We start from the raw sequence: 14,873 nt of genomic DNA, 5'->3' as shown, positions 1-14,873 counted from the left end.
CTCCATGGTGTATATGTACCACATTTTTTTTTAAAAATTCATTCTTTGGTTGAGGGGCATCTAGGTTGTTTCCAGGTTCTGGCTGGAAACCAGCATTACGAATAATGCTGCTATGAACATGGCTAAGATCAAAACCACTGATGACAGCTTATGTTGGAGAGGATGGGGAGCAAGGGGAACACTCCTCCACTGTTGGTGGGAGTGAAAACCTGTACAGCTGCTTTGGAAATCAGTACGGCAGTTTCTCAGAAAATTGGGAATCAATCTACCTCAAGACACAATGATACCACTCTTGGGCATATACCCAAGGAATGCTCAATCATACCACAAGGACACTTGCTCAACTATGTTCATAGCAGCATTATTCATAATAGCCAGAATCTTGGCCAGAATCTTACACACAGACACTTTTATTCTTTCAAACCTGTCTACATTTGATAGTTGAGCACTGGCCATCCCTGGTCCTTTTTTGTAGTAGTCAGGATTTCTACATGAAATAATAAAAGGATGCAACAAGATGCATTTCATTTTTTCTGGTATAAGAAGAAAGGAGTTAAAAATACTACTGAAGAGACTCATCAAGAGAAACATGGGAGGAGTAATAATTATTTCTGGTCAGTTTAGGGCTGTGGTCATGATGGAATGATTTCATAGGACGGACATTCAGTACCTTGACATCCATCTTCTATTGTCTCATTTTCTGTATTGCATCCTCGTGGGTAATATCAATAGAAATCTAAAGGTTTCACAGACATTAATCAAACTAGAAAAGCATGAGGAGTGGATCTGGAAGGAATAAAGAAGGTCTATGGCATATTCCCCATAATTTTCTGTATGGAGGAATTCCAACATTTTATCTCTGAGGTTTAATATTTTTCCATAACATTATATGCAATCTGAAGATATACAGGAGGTGTTTTCTGAGCCCATATTAGCAAACTAAGTGAGGTGGGGATTTTTTCTGAGTGGGATTTTCTTCCCACTATGTTTGTATCCTTGCTATCTTCTCAAAGTAAGGAAGGCCAGCAGTGCTACTTTACCATGGCTGCACCTTTCTTTCCTCAAGCTTGCCCTCTGCGCTGGTGGCTAATATCTACTCCTGTAGTGCTATTGGATCCATATCAAGCAGAACATGAGGCTGTAGCTCAAAGAAAACCCAACAGTAATTGAGCAACACATCAGAAGCAGTTTAGAAAGGAAAATGAACCCTGGTTTTCTTTACTACCAAAACTGTCCCAGAGTTCTGTAGCATCTGGTATGGTGCCATGTATATAGTAAGTATTTGGTACAATTTTCAGATAAACAAGAGAAAGTAGTGGAAGGAAACATCATCATTTTCCCATTACAATAAAACAGCAGTAAGCTTTCTTTCTTTTAAAACAGCAATTTCTAAATAATTCTGTGCATTGGTAAAAGCCGTCTTTAACTCCATCCTTAGAGAAGCTTCAAATTTAACAGGTTACAAGGTGATGGCAAAGATGGTCCAGAAAACACTCTAGATTACACTTTTTAAAAGCCAGTTACAATACTCTTTTGACTTTCTCTTCTCCATTGCAAATGGCATTCTCTATGTATGTGGCATCACCTATTGGAGATATGACCAGTATCCTCTCAGGTTCTTCCATCTTTTGCAAAAGTAATATTTTAAAGGGCACATACAGGTTAGTATTAGTGTAATGTTCTTTTTATCAAGCATGTAGACTAACTCTTGTGTAAAGAACCCTATTCTAGGTATTTTAAACTGAACTTGTTCCTCTGCTGGGCACCAGAGCGGTAATAGAAACATTTGCATTTACAATACTATTGGAAACAGGTGCCCCTAATTTATTGTCCCACAAAAGTTGTTTTACAAGTCTCTCATCTCCCAAGAGGTACACAGGTAATAAAGCAAGTGAAATCAGCATTTTTTATGCCTGGCATAAATTGTTATTTGTTTTGGGTGAGTAGCCATTTACCAGGCTGTTTTACTGTTTGCAGCATCTTGCTCACTGGTTCTTAAACTGCCTTACACAAATCCATTCATTAAGCCACTAAATGTCCTTACAAGATCACAGTAAGCGGTACTTAGTTTGTCAGATGGACAAACTGATCTTTAAATGAGTTAACTATCCTGAGGTTTGAGAGGGTAGTGGCTCTACCTTTGATATTTCTTCTCTTGCTCACCCCAGCAGTTCCTTAGACCCTAATAGCTAATCATTAACAGTTTTAATATTTTATGTTATTTTTAAACCTGAAACAAACAAACAAACAAACAAACAAAAAACTCAGAAGCCCCAAGGTAGATTGCAGCATTCTGATGCATATAAAATAGATGACCAAATTTTTAAAAGGCGGATCTAAAACCAATTAGAAGTGAGATAGAGATCACCAGCTTCCAGGGAGATGAGATAACTCGGTGCAATTAAACATTATGCTTAGCTTGAAGATTTTGAGAAGCCAAGACAATATGAAAAGTGCATCGGGTCATATAGTTTTTATCATTCAATAAAGCAAGGACACATATTTGACAGGAAAGACATTTTTCTGTTCCTGGATTTTAGAAGAAGTAGAATAATGGACAATGGCTGATAGTAGTTTACAGAAGATAGGAGCATTCTTTAAATAAATATAAAATTCTTGTACCAATCTCATAAAATACCATAGCCATACATACTATTTAACTGTGATGTGAATGAGGCATTATAATACAGAATAATGATCATATTAAATAATGATAATTTCATTGAACACCTATTTCTATCTGGCTCTTCATGCAAAGTATCTCACTGAGTCCTCAGAATGGTCTTGTGAGGGAGACTTCATCAAGTGCATTTATCAAGGCCAGGAAATTGAGGATTAGATATGGAGCCCAGAGCTGCATAAACGAAGTGGTAGATTGCTGGTTATCACTTGCTTTAATGACTCCAAGTTCAGTGCTTTCTCTTGCACACTATATTACAAGAATACTGGTGAAAAAATGTAGAACAGTTGTTTTAACTGAGGGTGATTTGGCAGTGTCTCCCTGGAGAAAATTTTCATTATTAAACTTCATGGGGGTCATCACTAGCATCTAATTGGCAAAGGTCATTAGGCCCATTAAACATCTCATAATGCACAGGATGTACACAGAAAAGAATTGTGTGACCTAAAAACTCAATAGTGCCAAGATTAAGAAGCCCTATTCTAAGGGATGGCCAATTACATTTGTCTTTAGACTATTTCATTCACCATCATATATCTCAAGCAAATTTTGGCAACTGCTGAAATGCATTCAGTTTAGACTTGAGTTCTTTGGCTTAACACGGCAGTTTTTGTGCTGAGGATTTAAAGAACTTTTCATTATGTTTCAGAACCAGATGATAAAGGTTAAAAAGCTAATATTTGTTATAAAAATGGAACGGCCTGTAATATCATCCAGGCAGGTCATTTTTTTTCTCTCTTGAGGTATATGAATGATTGTAGGCAGGGCCAATTTTTGTTTCTAAAATATAAACTTTGAATCTACTTAAACTTTGGATTAGTATATACAGGAAGCCATAGAGTCTGTGCCATGAAGCTAGAAATGGTGAACCACTTCTAAATCACGAGTTTCCAATTGGTCTTTTTGTCCATGAAAGAACTGTAGGATTTTCTTAAAGAGACCTGTGTTCTGATAGGTTAATTGGACCAAGTTACCTCTGTGACATAATTTGGCAGAGCTGAATGAACTGGCCTGTTGAGTTATTGGATTTTAGTGACTTTGATGCTAAGATGTATTTTCTGAAATAATTAACTAATAGGACAGTGCTTTGCATAATCAAACTGCATTTTGTTAAAATCATGGCTTTCCAGTTACTACCCTCTTGATCTTTCACTTTTTAATTTTGTCAGCAAGCATTCAACATCCAGGTTGGTCATGTGTTAATTTTCTGTGTGCTTCCTTTAGGACAAACGTGCAGAGTGACAGTGTATCCTTGTGTCCATGGCATAGCTTTTTACCATATGTAGTGAATGTTCTTATGTCTCTGAGAGGGAGGTCTGTGAATGTTTAAAGTTTAAGACGTTGATAAATGTAGTTGTGGAATCTTCAGGAATTCTGTGCTCTGTTACCAAGAGGCTAGAAGGACAGAGAAGAAGATGGTATAATTTGAAAGTCTGAGAATTAGAGACCCAGTTGTAGAGATTCTAGTTTGAGCCTGAAAACCTGAAAATGAGGAACACTGAATATGGGAGAATATTGATGTCTCAGTTCAAGCAGAAAGGATATTCAACCTTTTGCCTATTGTTCTTTTCAGGTCTTCTTCAATGGATTGGATGAGTCCCACCAACACTGGTGAAAGATACATGCTTTACTCAGTTCTTCAATCTAAATGCTAATCTCTTCAGCTAACTCGCTCAAAGACACATTCCAAAATAAGGCTTAAGTAGCTACCTGGATCACTCTTGGTCCAGTCAAATAGACTCATAAAATTACCCCAAATACGTTCCATGCACCAACAGTTTCCTCAGCTACTGCCAGTCCTCCTTTTCTTTGAATTGGTCCCTCTGCCATTTTTACTCAAATCTGACAAGTGAGCCACGTGGTATGGCAGTTTAGGTTTGTAATCCCAGGATGCAGGAGGAAACTGTTATCCTTATCATAAGTTCAAAGGCCAGTGTGGGCTATATGTATCAAGTTCCAGGTCAGCCTGGGGCACAGAATGAGACCCTGTCTTAAAAACAAAACAAGCAATCAAATAACCAGGAAACTGACCTGGTTTTTCCAACTCTGATCATCCTTTTAATTTTAATTACACTACCTCAATTTCTGCCATTCTTGCTTTTTATAGTTGATGATTAGTAGATATCTCTAGAGAAGCAATTTACATACTAGTTAAGATTTTAAGCACTGAAACTCGACAAGCTGGGATTGATCTTAGATGTACCACACTTTTTTTTTCCAGTAGTGTGACCTTGGGCGAGTTATTTAACTTCTGTGTATCTCTGTTATGTCATCTACAAATAATAATATTATTAGCACCTTTTTCTTATACAGCCTGAATGGCTTAAAAAGTTAATGTTGATCTTTTAAAACAGTAACTTATGAACAGTAATTTCTCAGAAAACATTGGCTATTTCTATTTGACTTTAACTGTATTGGAATAGAAAAACTGCAATGGTGACATTCTTTAGAAGTGGTTTGAGATTTCTATCTTCTTCCACCTCGCCTGTAGTAAAACACTAAAAAGAAGCAAATGAAAGTATTAGCTGGATCAGCATCCAATATTGAGAACCTGTCTGTATTGTTATGTTTCATTATCTTCAAACAGAAATGTCTCTTCTCCATATTTTTACCCTCTTGGACAATCTAGCCACTGCTGGCCTCCTTACAGAGCTGACATCATCCTGGCTTGGAAAGATTTAAAAAATCAGATCTATCACAGTGGTAAATTAACGTCCTTTCTTCATCCCAGCAGCTCCACCTTCAAGGACCTCGAGGGCAACAGCCTGAAGGATAGTGGACATGAGGAGAGTGACCAGACTGACAGTGAGCATGATGTCCAGAGGAGCCTGTACTGTGATACTGCTGTGAATGATGTGCTGAACACCAGCGTGACCTCCATGGGATCTCAGATGCCTGACCATGGTAAGGGATGGACAACGTTAAATCGAAACTATATGTTCCAAAGAACCCAGAATCTTTCTAGACATATTGTACTACTTTACTGCAGTGCACATTATGAAGGTATTCACTTAGCTCACATGTTAGCAGCATCTAGAGAGTTTTGAGGCATTATAGCATCTATCAGGATAAGTCTACCTCCTTATGTAATGTTGGGGCATGGGCATTTTATAAGGTGATTAAGGTGACTGGATTCACATTCTTTTTTTAAAAAAAAATAACTGTTGAGCACATAGGAAGTAAGCAGATGCTTTCTCATCAGGAATAAATGGCTTTTATGCTACAGTCCATGGATTCAGCTAATCAATTAAATTGCATAGAACACAGCTCTAATGAGACCAGAGGGGTGGGATTTATTTCTCTACTAGTCTGGCGAACTTTCCCCAGAGACCCTGTTCTCTTCCCACAGATTTTGTAGTCTTTCCTGAGGATAGAAATTGCTAGACTTTCCATTTCACCTACAGGACTGCTATTCCAAGGCCATGGAGCTACTGCAGAAGTCCATGTCACTGGATATAGGGGAGATAGGCTAAGAGAATGTGACTGTGTCAGTACAAAGCCTTCTGGAATTGTGAAATGAATGAGTCGCAAAGCACATGTCAGGAGCCCACATCATCATGTATGCAGAGAATCTATTTGTATGAACCCAGACACAAGTACTTTTAGGAAGAGATGCTCTTTAAAACTGTGATAGGCAGAAACCAGAGTATGAAAACACTAGCAGAGTTCAGTGAAGGCAGATTGTTCATATGGACTTGGGCACAAATGTCATTTTCAATATTTTACTGATGTAAACATAGTATGCAAACAGCCTGTCTTTCCCAATTAAGAAGTATGAATTCAATTTGGTGTTTAGGCTCAGTGAAGCTTCAGAATGCTTGGCTATGTCTTGAGAAAAGCTAGTCTCATGCTCAGCTGGAAGCCCCACTGCTAAAAGTCTTAAAGATGAGAAAACAAAATATGGTGATTACGTGCTGGTCTTCAGCTGTCTCATTTCACTGTAAACATCATTAAACTCTTTTGTTTTGGTTTTCTAAATGAATCCAAAAAATGCATGATTCACAAAACAAAATGTTTTTCATGGAAAAAATTAGCCACTGTAGATTCTATTAAATTGTCGGATCCATTCTCTCCTCAGGAGACTCAAGTGTCAAATTCTATAATATAGAGAGGTCACTACCAATTGTACCCTGCTCCTTTCCTTAATTGGAGAGTGGTGACATCTGCAGAGATAATATACTTTCTGGGAAACCTTACTATATGACTGAGGATGAAAAATTAAACATTTATATAGCTGAAACAGAGGCAATTTAATTCTCAGAGTATGCAGACAGATATGTATCATTTCCTACTCTTGTGTATCTCAAAGAAATGCGTTCTTCATTTAGATCAGAAAGGTTTTCTGTTAGAGGCTCTCTAAAATGAAATGACTCCAGGAAAGAAAATAGTCGTAATTGATTCTCACTTTATGCCTAGCTAGACCAACATCTGTTTTAATTTTTTGTCACATTTCTTGAGGAAAACAATATCAGTGTGTTGCAGCTAGATGTTCTGAGTGTTTCTTATAAATGGGTTGCATTATGTACTGTGTAGATTGAATAACATCAAGAATATTAGAAAACAAATATGTAACAATATCCGAAGACGCTCTTACATAAAAAAATGATGATTTCACACACACTCATGCATGTAGACACATTTTTTCTTAGTATATACCATTCTGACAATACCTTTACATTTTTTTATTATTTTATTTACATGCTTTTATTTTCATTTTTTTTTATTGTTCCAGTGATGGCTACACTTTGAGTCAATCCTTGACCTGGTCCTTTCTAGTTTGAGTGACAAAAGGAATTGAACTCTTGTTTACATCTCAGTCTTTACGTGTGATACCCTACAACTTCTGATGATTCTGTTAATGATATGTAACTGTGTATTCCAAATCAACTCCAGGCTTGCCACAGGAACTGTGTCACCAGTTAACTTGGGTTGATTATATGACTCCAAAAAATAACAGCTATTCCAACCACTTAAAATTTTATAGCATTTGTTGTCTCAAACGTGCATTCATGTAAGTGCATCCTATTTTATCCTCAGGCTCAGTAGTTGAAAGACACTCACTGGGTGAATTCACTACACATTCCTGATCTTGAACTCCCCAGGCAAAATTCTGAATCTTTTGGTTTGTGAGAACCAGTGCAATATCACACCAAATGCAACCAATAAAGGTTACCTTACACCACTGTATTGACAAGTTTGGTTCACCTTGGATGTCATAACTGTGGGTCTTCCTTATGACATTTCTACTCTTAACATTAGTATTGCCCCTTTTTCTGTACATGTGGGGACATGTGTTTGATGGGAAAGCCCAGGAATATCAAACAAAAAATGATTTTATACACTCATTATTTTCTCCTTGAGCAGGCAGGAATGGCTTTTTATATGATCTCATATTGTATTGTCAATATTTTAAAAGGTACAAATTATATTTGGTCCACTCTTTTTGAGAGACACTGAAGCCCTAGGCTTCATTGTACTGCCCTAGGTTTCTTCAGTATTTTTATAACTTTGCTACAGCGTAAGACTGCTCAGTGTGAATGACAAGGTGATTTTCTGTCTTGAGTAAAGGCCCAAATGTCTTAGTTTTCAGTAGCTTTTCTATGAAACTCTTCCTAGGCATAGGAACCCCAGACTCACTATGTTCAGTGGAGGAAGGAGACTAAAGGACTTTCAAATTCAAAGGTCAAAACCCTAGTCACTGGAAAGTTTGGATTGCGTTTTGATTATTTCACACAAACATATTTGTGAGCTGGGTCAGAATGGCAGCAAAGGAATGATAAGAGCCTCTGCTTTCTACATTACGTTCAACCCTGGCATCTCTCTTAACAAGCTTGAAACCAGGTCAGGAGGTGGGTGAACTTGCTGAGCGTAATTACCTGGTTGCCACAGAATTCCAGATTTCTTGGCTATCCTTCATGCCCAAGAATTAATATGGCTTATCTAGGTTTGTCCCCAGTCCTGTGGATCTTGTGGCTTCCCAGAAAAGAAGATAATGGAACATTTTTAACATGTGCTTTCTCTTGACACACTATGCTGTTTAGAATATTATCTCTCAATTGCTCTCAAAATACCTTGAGAACAAGGAAGTGTTGTCACATTTGGCAGGCTTATCTTCTGACTTGGCTCCTGAGGTGATTTGATGCTGAGCTTGGGAGTCACAATCGCATCTCTTAACCAATGCTTTCCCTATCTGATTTTATTCAGTAAATTTACAACCTTCATGAGAAGATAAGAATATTGACTCCTTTAATGCCTGAAATTGACAAGTAGGGTGGAGAAAGATGGCAGTGGCTCATGGTTTTGCTGCATAATTGAGAGCATTGCCAGTTTGAATCTCTCCTTAGCCAATGTTTCTTTGACATGAGTAGTACTGGGATTAGTAGACCTCTTGCTTCCCTCTCACCTTTTTTGCAAGGTCATGTGTGGTGATGTGGATATTGCATTGTGCTTAAATGTGTAATATGGACATGACACTGAAGTTTATGGGGGTCATAGCTTAGAATCACACACTAGTTCCAATCCCAAGTAACTTGTTTCAAATCACACTCAATTTCATTCCTTGTGATTTTAGTTATTAATTATAAATTCATCTACTGAAAAGATGACTGTAATTGCTCTAATATGCACCTAATTTGGAGTTCACTATAACACTGAGTTGGTTTCCTTCCCATGCTAATTGGTATCAAATAGAAGCAATGCACAGAAATTTACAGTGATGTTTATCTGTGTTTTACATCCAAACATACCCAAATGCAAGATAATCATTGCCTTATTTTGGAAAGTGTTACATTCTTCTGCATTTTACTTAACTTATTTAAAAGCTTATTATCACTTAAATATCACTCAACATATTTTCTGTGTAAAATGTGGATCAGAAGAACTTGGTGTGCACCTAATGTGACCCCTGCTACAAAATCTTGATAAAAATGTCCCACATTATTCATTCCATGCACAGACTAGTGTCAACCACAAGTATATTAAGGTGTTTGCACCCTCAACACTCTATCACCAATGTAGAATTTCATTTTCTTTAGCCTTTTAATAAAATTATAATTCAGTGACTGAACATCTTTCTTTATCTCTTTATCTATCCCCTGACTTACCTCTCACCTCACTAAATTTCCAAACACTCATTGCAATTAATCTCTTGGCAAAACAAGGAGTTCTCAATGGAGAATATTTTGTGACATTGCAAAGCAATGTGCTGCTGGGCTCCAGCAATTGTAGCATGGACCAGATGTTCATAGAGTAATTGAAAATTCCATTTTATCAGAATAGCATTTGCTGTCAAAAAGTTTTATCTTTACTTCAACAAAGAGGTTGATTAGATCCCCCTGGACCTGAATTAGCATCTTTGAGGCTAGATATACTGTTTTGCAATTCATGTGGTTATTTCTTCCCTAGTTTTGTTCCTATAGAAACTTTTAGAAATATCTTCATCTTCTTGCAAATGTACCCATTGAAATGTTTAATTACTTGAACATAGGATCATGTTTACAATGTTGTTATATATGTACCTTTCAGCTTCATTCATTCTGCCCCAGGTAGTATAGTATTTTGATATTAAGAAGGAATAATACATACACAAAACACTTTAATACTTCATTCAAAATAAAAAAATCATGCTATATTTATTTATTATGTATTTGAATGTGTGTGTGAGGTAGAGATAGAGATAGAGAGATACATAGAGAGAGAGTGAGGAGTGTTCAAGCATGTAGTGACAAACATGTTACATGTTCAGGTCAGAGGACAACTTGGGGAAGTTGGTTCTATTCTTCCACCATATGGGTCCTGGGGATTGAACTCGATCCATTAGGCTTGACTGTAAAAGTCTATACCGACTGACCTATCTTGCCATTTTTCACTCAACAATATTTTTGAGGTGTATGGCAATGTGTTAACTCTGCTGTTATTGACTACCAAAGTATCATATTTTTACTTTGCCTTATTTAGGGTCTGCTGAGATGACCTCAATAATAAAATTGTTAATATTATGCCAATATAAAAGACTAAGAAATCTTATTTTATGAAAACATCATGAAATATATTTCTTGATATTCTAATTTTGCACAATAATATTAGAAACATTTTAAAATATACTTGCTCTGAGGTTGAATTTTCGGATAGATTTATTGCCTTGCTGGCTTATGGGTATTCAATGCCTTGTTCCCATTGTCAAAGATAACATTTGACGTTAGTAAGAGAGGTGAGAGGTGGAGCTTTTATTTATTTCAACTACATGTTTGTATTAGATAATCAGATTCCTGCAAAAGCATCATTCATATTTTATTTACAATACAGTCATTGCAATAAAAAGTTGGTCTTAACTAGTGGAAACGTCCATGATGTTAGCACTTGTTCACTAACATTATTTTGGTATAAGCCTTTTGATCAGAAAATTTAATTTAAAACCTTTTCATCAGTTTTTCCATGCAAGACTTTGGAATAAAACCAGCTTTTTATCTTCTTTCAGATAGGAAAATGAATTGCATGTGTGTGCACATGTGCGTTCATGAGTCTACACACACGCACAGAAACACACACACAAAATATTTTTTAACATCTTGAGTTTTTAGTTGTTTCATATTCAAGGTCATTTGAAAATTTACTATTAATACAAGTTATGATAAAAGATTCATTATTCATCCAAAGAATGCCATGTGCTATCTTGGTTACCTTACATTATGAATTTCAGTGTTGCTAAGCACTAGAGGACAGAGGCTATACAAAGGGAGCTCAATGAACAACTCAAAGTTTGAGTCTGTAGAAGTTTATGGACCAATAGCGTAAATGGTCCAATGTGGAATAGACTGCCATATGAGCAGTGAAGAAATCAATTAAGATTATTTGAACTGGAAAGCAACATGCATTTTAAAAGATACTTTGGTGCAGTGGGATCCCATTGGAGAAATAACAGGAAGCCAGACCCCAAGATTATATGATAGATAAAATTATACTCTATTTGGGCGATTTGCTAGGTGAATCTTTTCCAGATGTTTCATGCAAAAGTAAGTTCTGTAGGCGGGGAAGAATAAATATACTGCCAATAGGGTAACAGATAAGAGCAAAGTCAAAATGTCGGCTTCTTAAAATTTTCCCACTCACTACCTTATTTCACTTCTAAAAATATTTAAAGGACTTGAAGTATATGTGTACACCAAGTAAGTATACAAATAAAACAGTTCCTGTTAATAAATCATAGGGAATTTTGTTTTAAAAAATATCTTACCATTTATTAAAAATGAAAGGAAATTTGCATATAAATAATATGAATATAATTATTTATTTTTACATAAAGAGTTAAATATTGGATGAATATTTTATACTGCAGGATACAGAAAATTTAACTTTTTCAGAGTTGACAAATACTTTGATTTTATAATCATCAATAAAGAGAACACTACTTTGCATAAATACATAGTACGAAATAGCAGAAGTATGTTTATGCCCATTTCAGAATTCTTCAGTATTATGTCCTAATCTCAAGCCAAAATTCATTTAATGATTTTTTAAAATGAAACTCAAGTCAGCAGCTCTACCATCAACTTTCAAAATGAAATATTCTAAGACAATGTAATTAAAAATATACTACTTTGGTATACTCTGAGGAATGATGGTAGAAAATTGTTAGCCTTTGTTTTATGTGATAATTATGTGATGTTTCTAGAAGAACAGTGTAATAAAAACACAGAATTTCATACCATTTGATATTATGACCGAGGTGCTTCGGGTAGTGTTAGTTGGTGTTGAGTGGTATCATGGTATGCACAGTGCAAAGTGTGCATGTTGTCTTTTAAGAACCAGAGCTGCAATGCTGTTACAAGATTTAATGTGAACTAGCACTGCCTAAAACACCTTGGAATCAACATGTGTTTGATTCAAATTGAATTTTGGTTGTTATTGTGTGTCCAGAAACATTTTATTATTGTTATTTTTTTTACAATCTCCACATTCAGTTACATGAACCTATATAGAATTGTGACCCATAGTATAAGATACTATAATATTGATTGCTTCACATGCTCAAAAGATGCACTAAAATAGGAAGATCATTATCCTTTTTGAAACTTTCTTTTTATGTGAACTTATTTCTGTCTACAACAATGTGGCTAAGAACCATAATAACCTACCAGGATAGAGAAGCATGAGTCTAAACATGGTATTTGAATATTTGTATTTTTCTGGTTCTTTCCCCTTTACTACATTTACTATGAAGTAAATATGGGGAATTAAGTATGGTAACAATTTTAGACACAATTTAAAGACTATCAGAATTATATATCATCTTTTTATTATGTGGGCACTTGTGAAATGGCTTTTCTTTTGCCATCCATATTTTTCTTTCATCAAGAATTAGGTTTTCTCCTGGTGTTTATAATCTCTGTCTTCACTTTGAGCCAGGGAATGCTTACTTGATACATCCACATTAAAAAGGTAAATTTTCTACAAGGAAATGTTTTTACTTCTTTTTTTCCTGTAAGACTTTCCACATAATAAAACTCCAGCTTGGAAAAAAATGAAAACACCAAGCACCAGGTCAGACAAGGGCTAAGTTTGTCTTGAGGGCTATTAGAAGCATTGCTCGTTAGAGTACTATACACAGGCTCTTGTAGAGGGTTTCGGAGATCTTAAATATTCTAGACTTTGGTCATACATGACCTTCTAATACTCGAGGTGGGTGGAAATGACAGACTTTTTTGGTAACTGGGAAGAATAGTATCTCAAAAACCAATTATTCTGCTAAGTGTAGAGAACATAAAATTGTTCTTCAAAGTTACTTGAGAAAACGTGTCAATGAGGGGCTGTGGAGATGACTTTGTGTTCAAGCATGATGGCCTGAGTTTAAATCTCCAGAACCCATGTAACAATTTGGGTATGTAGCCCAGTCAGTGTGGGCAGCGGGCAGAGACAAAAAGATTGCTGGGGCTTGCTGGCCACCAGCCAAATTCCAGGTTTATCTGGAGACCCTGTCTCAAGGGAATAAGGCACAGAGCACCTTTTTCTTGTCTCTATGTTTGTGCACAGGTATGCACACTATCCCTTCTTACACATGTCTGCACACCGAGAGAGAGAGAGAGAGAGAGAGAGAGAGAGAGAGAGAGAGAGAGAGAGAGAGAGAGAGAGAGAGAGAATCAGTTAATAAATGCAAATAAAAAGAATGCCAATGAAATGGTCTCTAGAGTTATCAAGTGTATCTTTTGAGGGTAGAAACGTGTGTGTAGGTGACAAATTCAAAATGGTATTGTGGGAGATTTAAGGTTTTCTGATGAACTCTGGACATTACTGAGAAGTAAGCAGGTCAGAGATTTACTTTGAGCCTCTAGGTGTGTACAAGCTGGCATGTAACAGAGGTGACTTGAAGGGCACTGGCTCTAGGAGGTGCTAAAGGAGTTTATCAGAAAATGAACTCTGAATTCACACTGCCATACTGAAGAGGCTTTTTGAGAGACACTTTGTCTTTTAAGGATCCCTGTAATCAGAAATAATAGTTAAACTCTGTTATTCTTCACAAGTTTTGGCAACAGTGAGGCTGCTAAACAAAAAATAATAGACCTTGTTTAACTGTAAGTTTTGTTGTTTTTAATCTTAGTAATACCCACTTCAGTTGCAAATGAAAGTACTTGGAATTCTGTCTCAATTTAACAGGAAAAATTTCAATACAGCTGATATTGGAGCCCTATACACAAGTTTATGGGCTCCTAGTCCAACTGGTTAAGCCATAGGGACTTTCTAAACAGTACCCTAGAATCTAGCCTATAAGTCTTGTGGGAGTATAATTGAAAACTGGTTTGAATAAAAGGATAATTTATAATGCTGTTTCTTTTAAGTGAAACGCCATAAGCTTACGTTGCTCTAATTACCTGGGAAAACTTTGTAGCCCTAGTTCATTATAGCAAGGCAACTTCCCGGGAGTTAGTTTGCAAATTCAAATTCTATGCCAGAGATATATTTTCCAACTTCTCTGCTGCCATTCTCTCTATCTCTATATTTTTCTCCACTTCTAATAGATGAATTGCTTTCCTCTCTGCTCTTCGGTCTGTAAAATTACCAACCTGTGTGAACAACAGAATCTTTCCATTTTAATACATGGGAAAGAGGGAGAAGGGGAATGATGTAGGTTCCAAGATATTTAGACTGGTCAAACTGTTCCAAGCCATCACCACCTGCTGTTTTTAATCATTAATGAGGC

The 14,873-nt window shown here is 36.3% G+C and overlaps 1 protein-coding gene across 5 annotated transcripts in view; it reads left to right on the top strand.

Annotated features, from left to right (window-relative positions):
- The window catches only part of Pcdh19 (protocadherin 19), a 109,385-nt gene that overhangs the window by 58,907 nt on the left and 35,605 nt on the right, over positions 1 to 14,873 (top strand). For 3 of the 5 annotated variants that reach the window (XM_052735370.1, XM_052735343.1, XM_052735351.1), the window contains one exon: positions 5,412 to 5,584. In XM_052735370.1, the coding sequence (XP_052591330.1) occupies positions 5,412 to 5,584 (173 nt within the window). The remainder of the gene's footprint in view (positions 1 to 5,411; positions 5,585 to 14,873) is intronic. The other 2 variants (XM_052735360.1, XM_052735334.1) reach the window with 1 other exon arrangement.

This window comes from Peromyscus californicus, unplaced genomic scaffold (genome assembly GCF_007827085.1).
Source record: "Peromyscus californicus insignis strain IS unplaced genomic scaffold, ASM782708v3 Scaffold_10__1_contigs__length_136768540, whole genome shotgun sequence".
Lineage (NCBI taxonomy): Eukaryota > Metazoa > Chordata > Mammalia > Rodentia > Cricetidae > Peromyscus > Peromyscus californicus.
The sequence above is the reverse complement of the archived record's forward strand: the minus strand, read 5'-3'. Positions and strand labels throughout refer to the sequence as shown.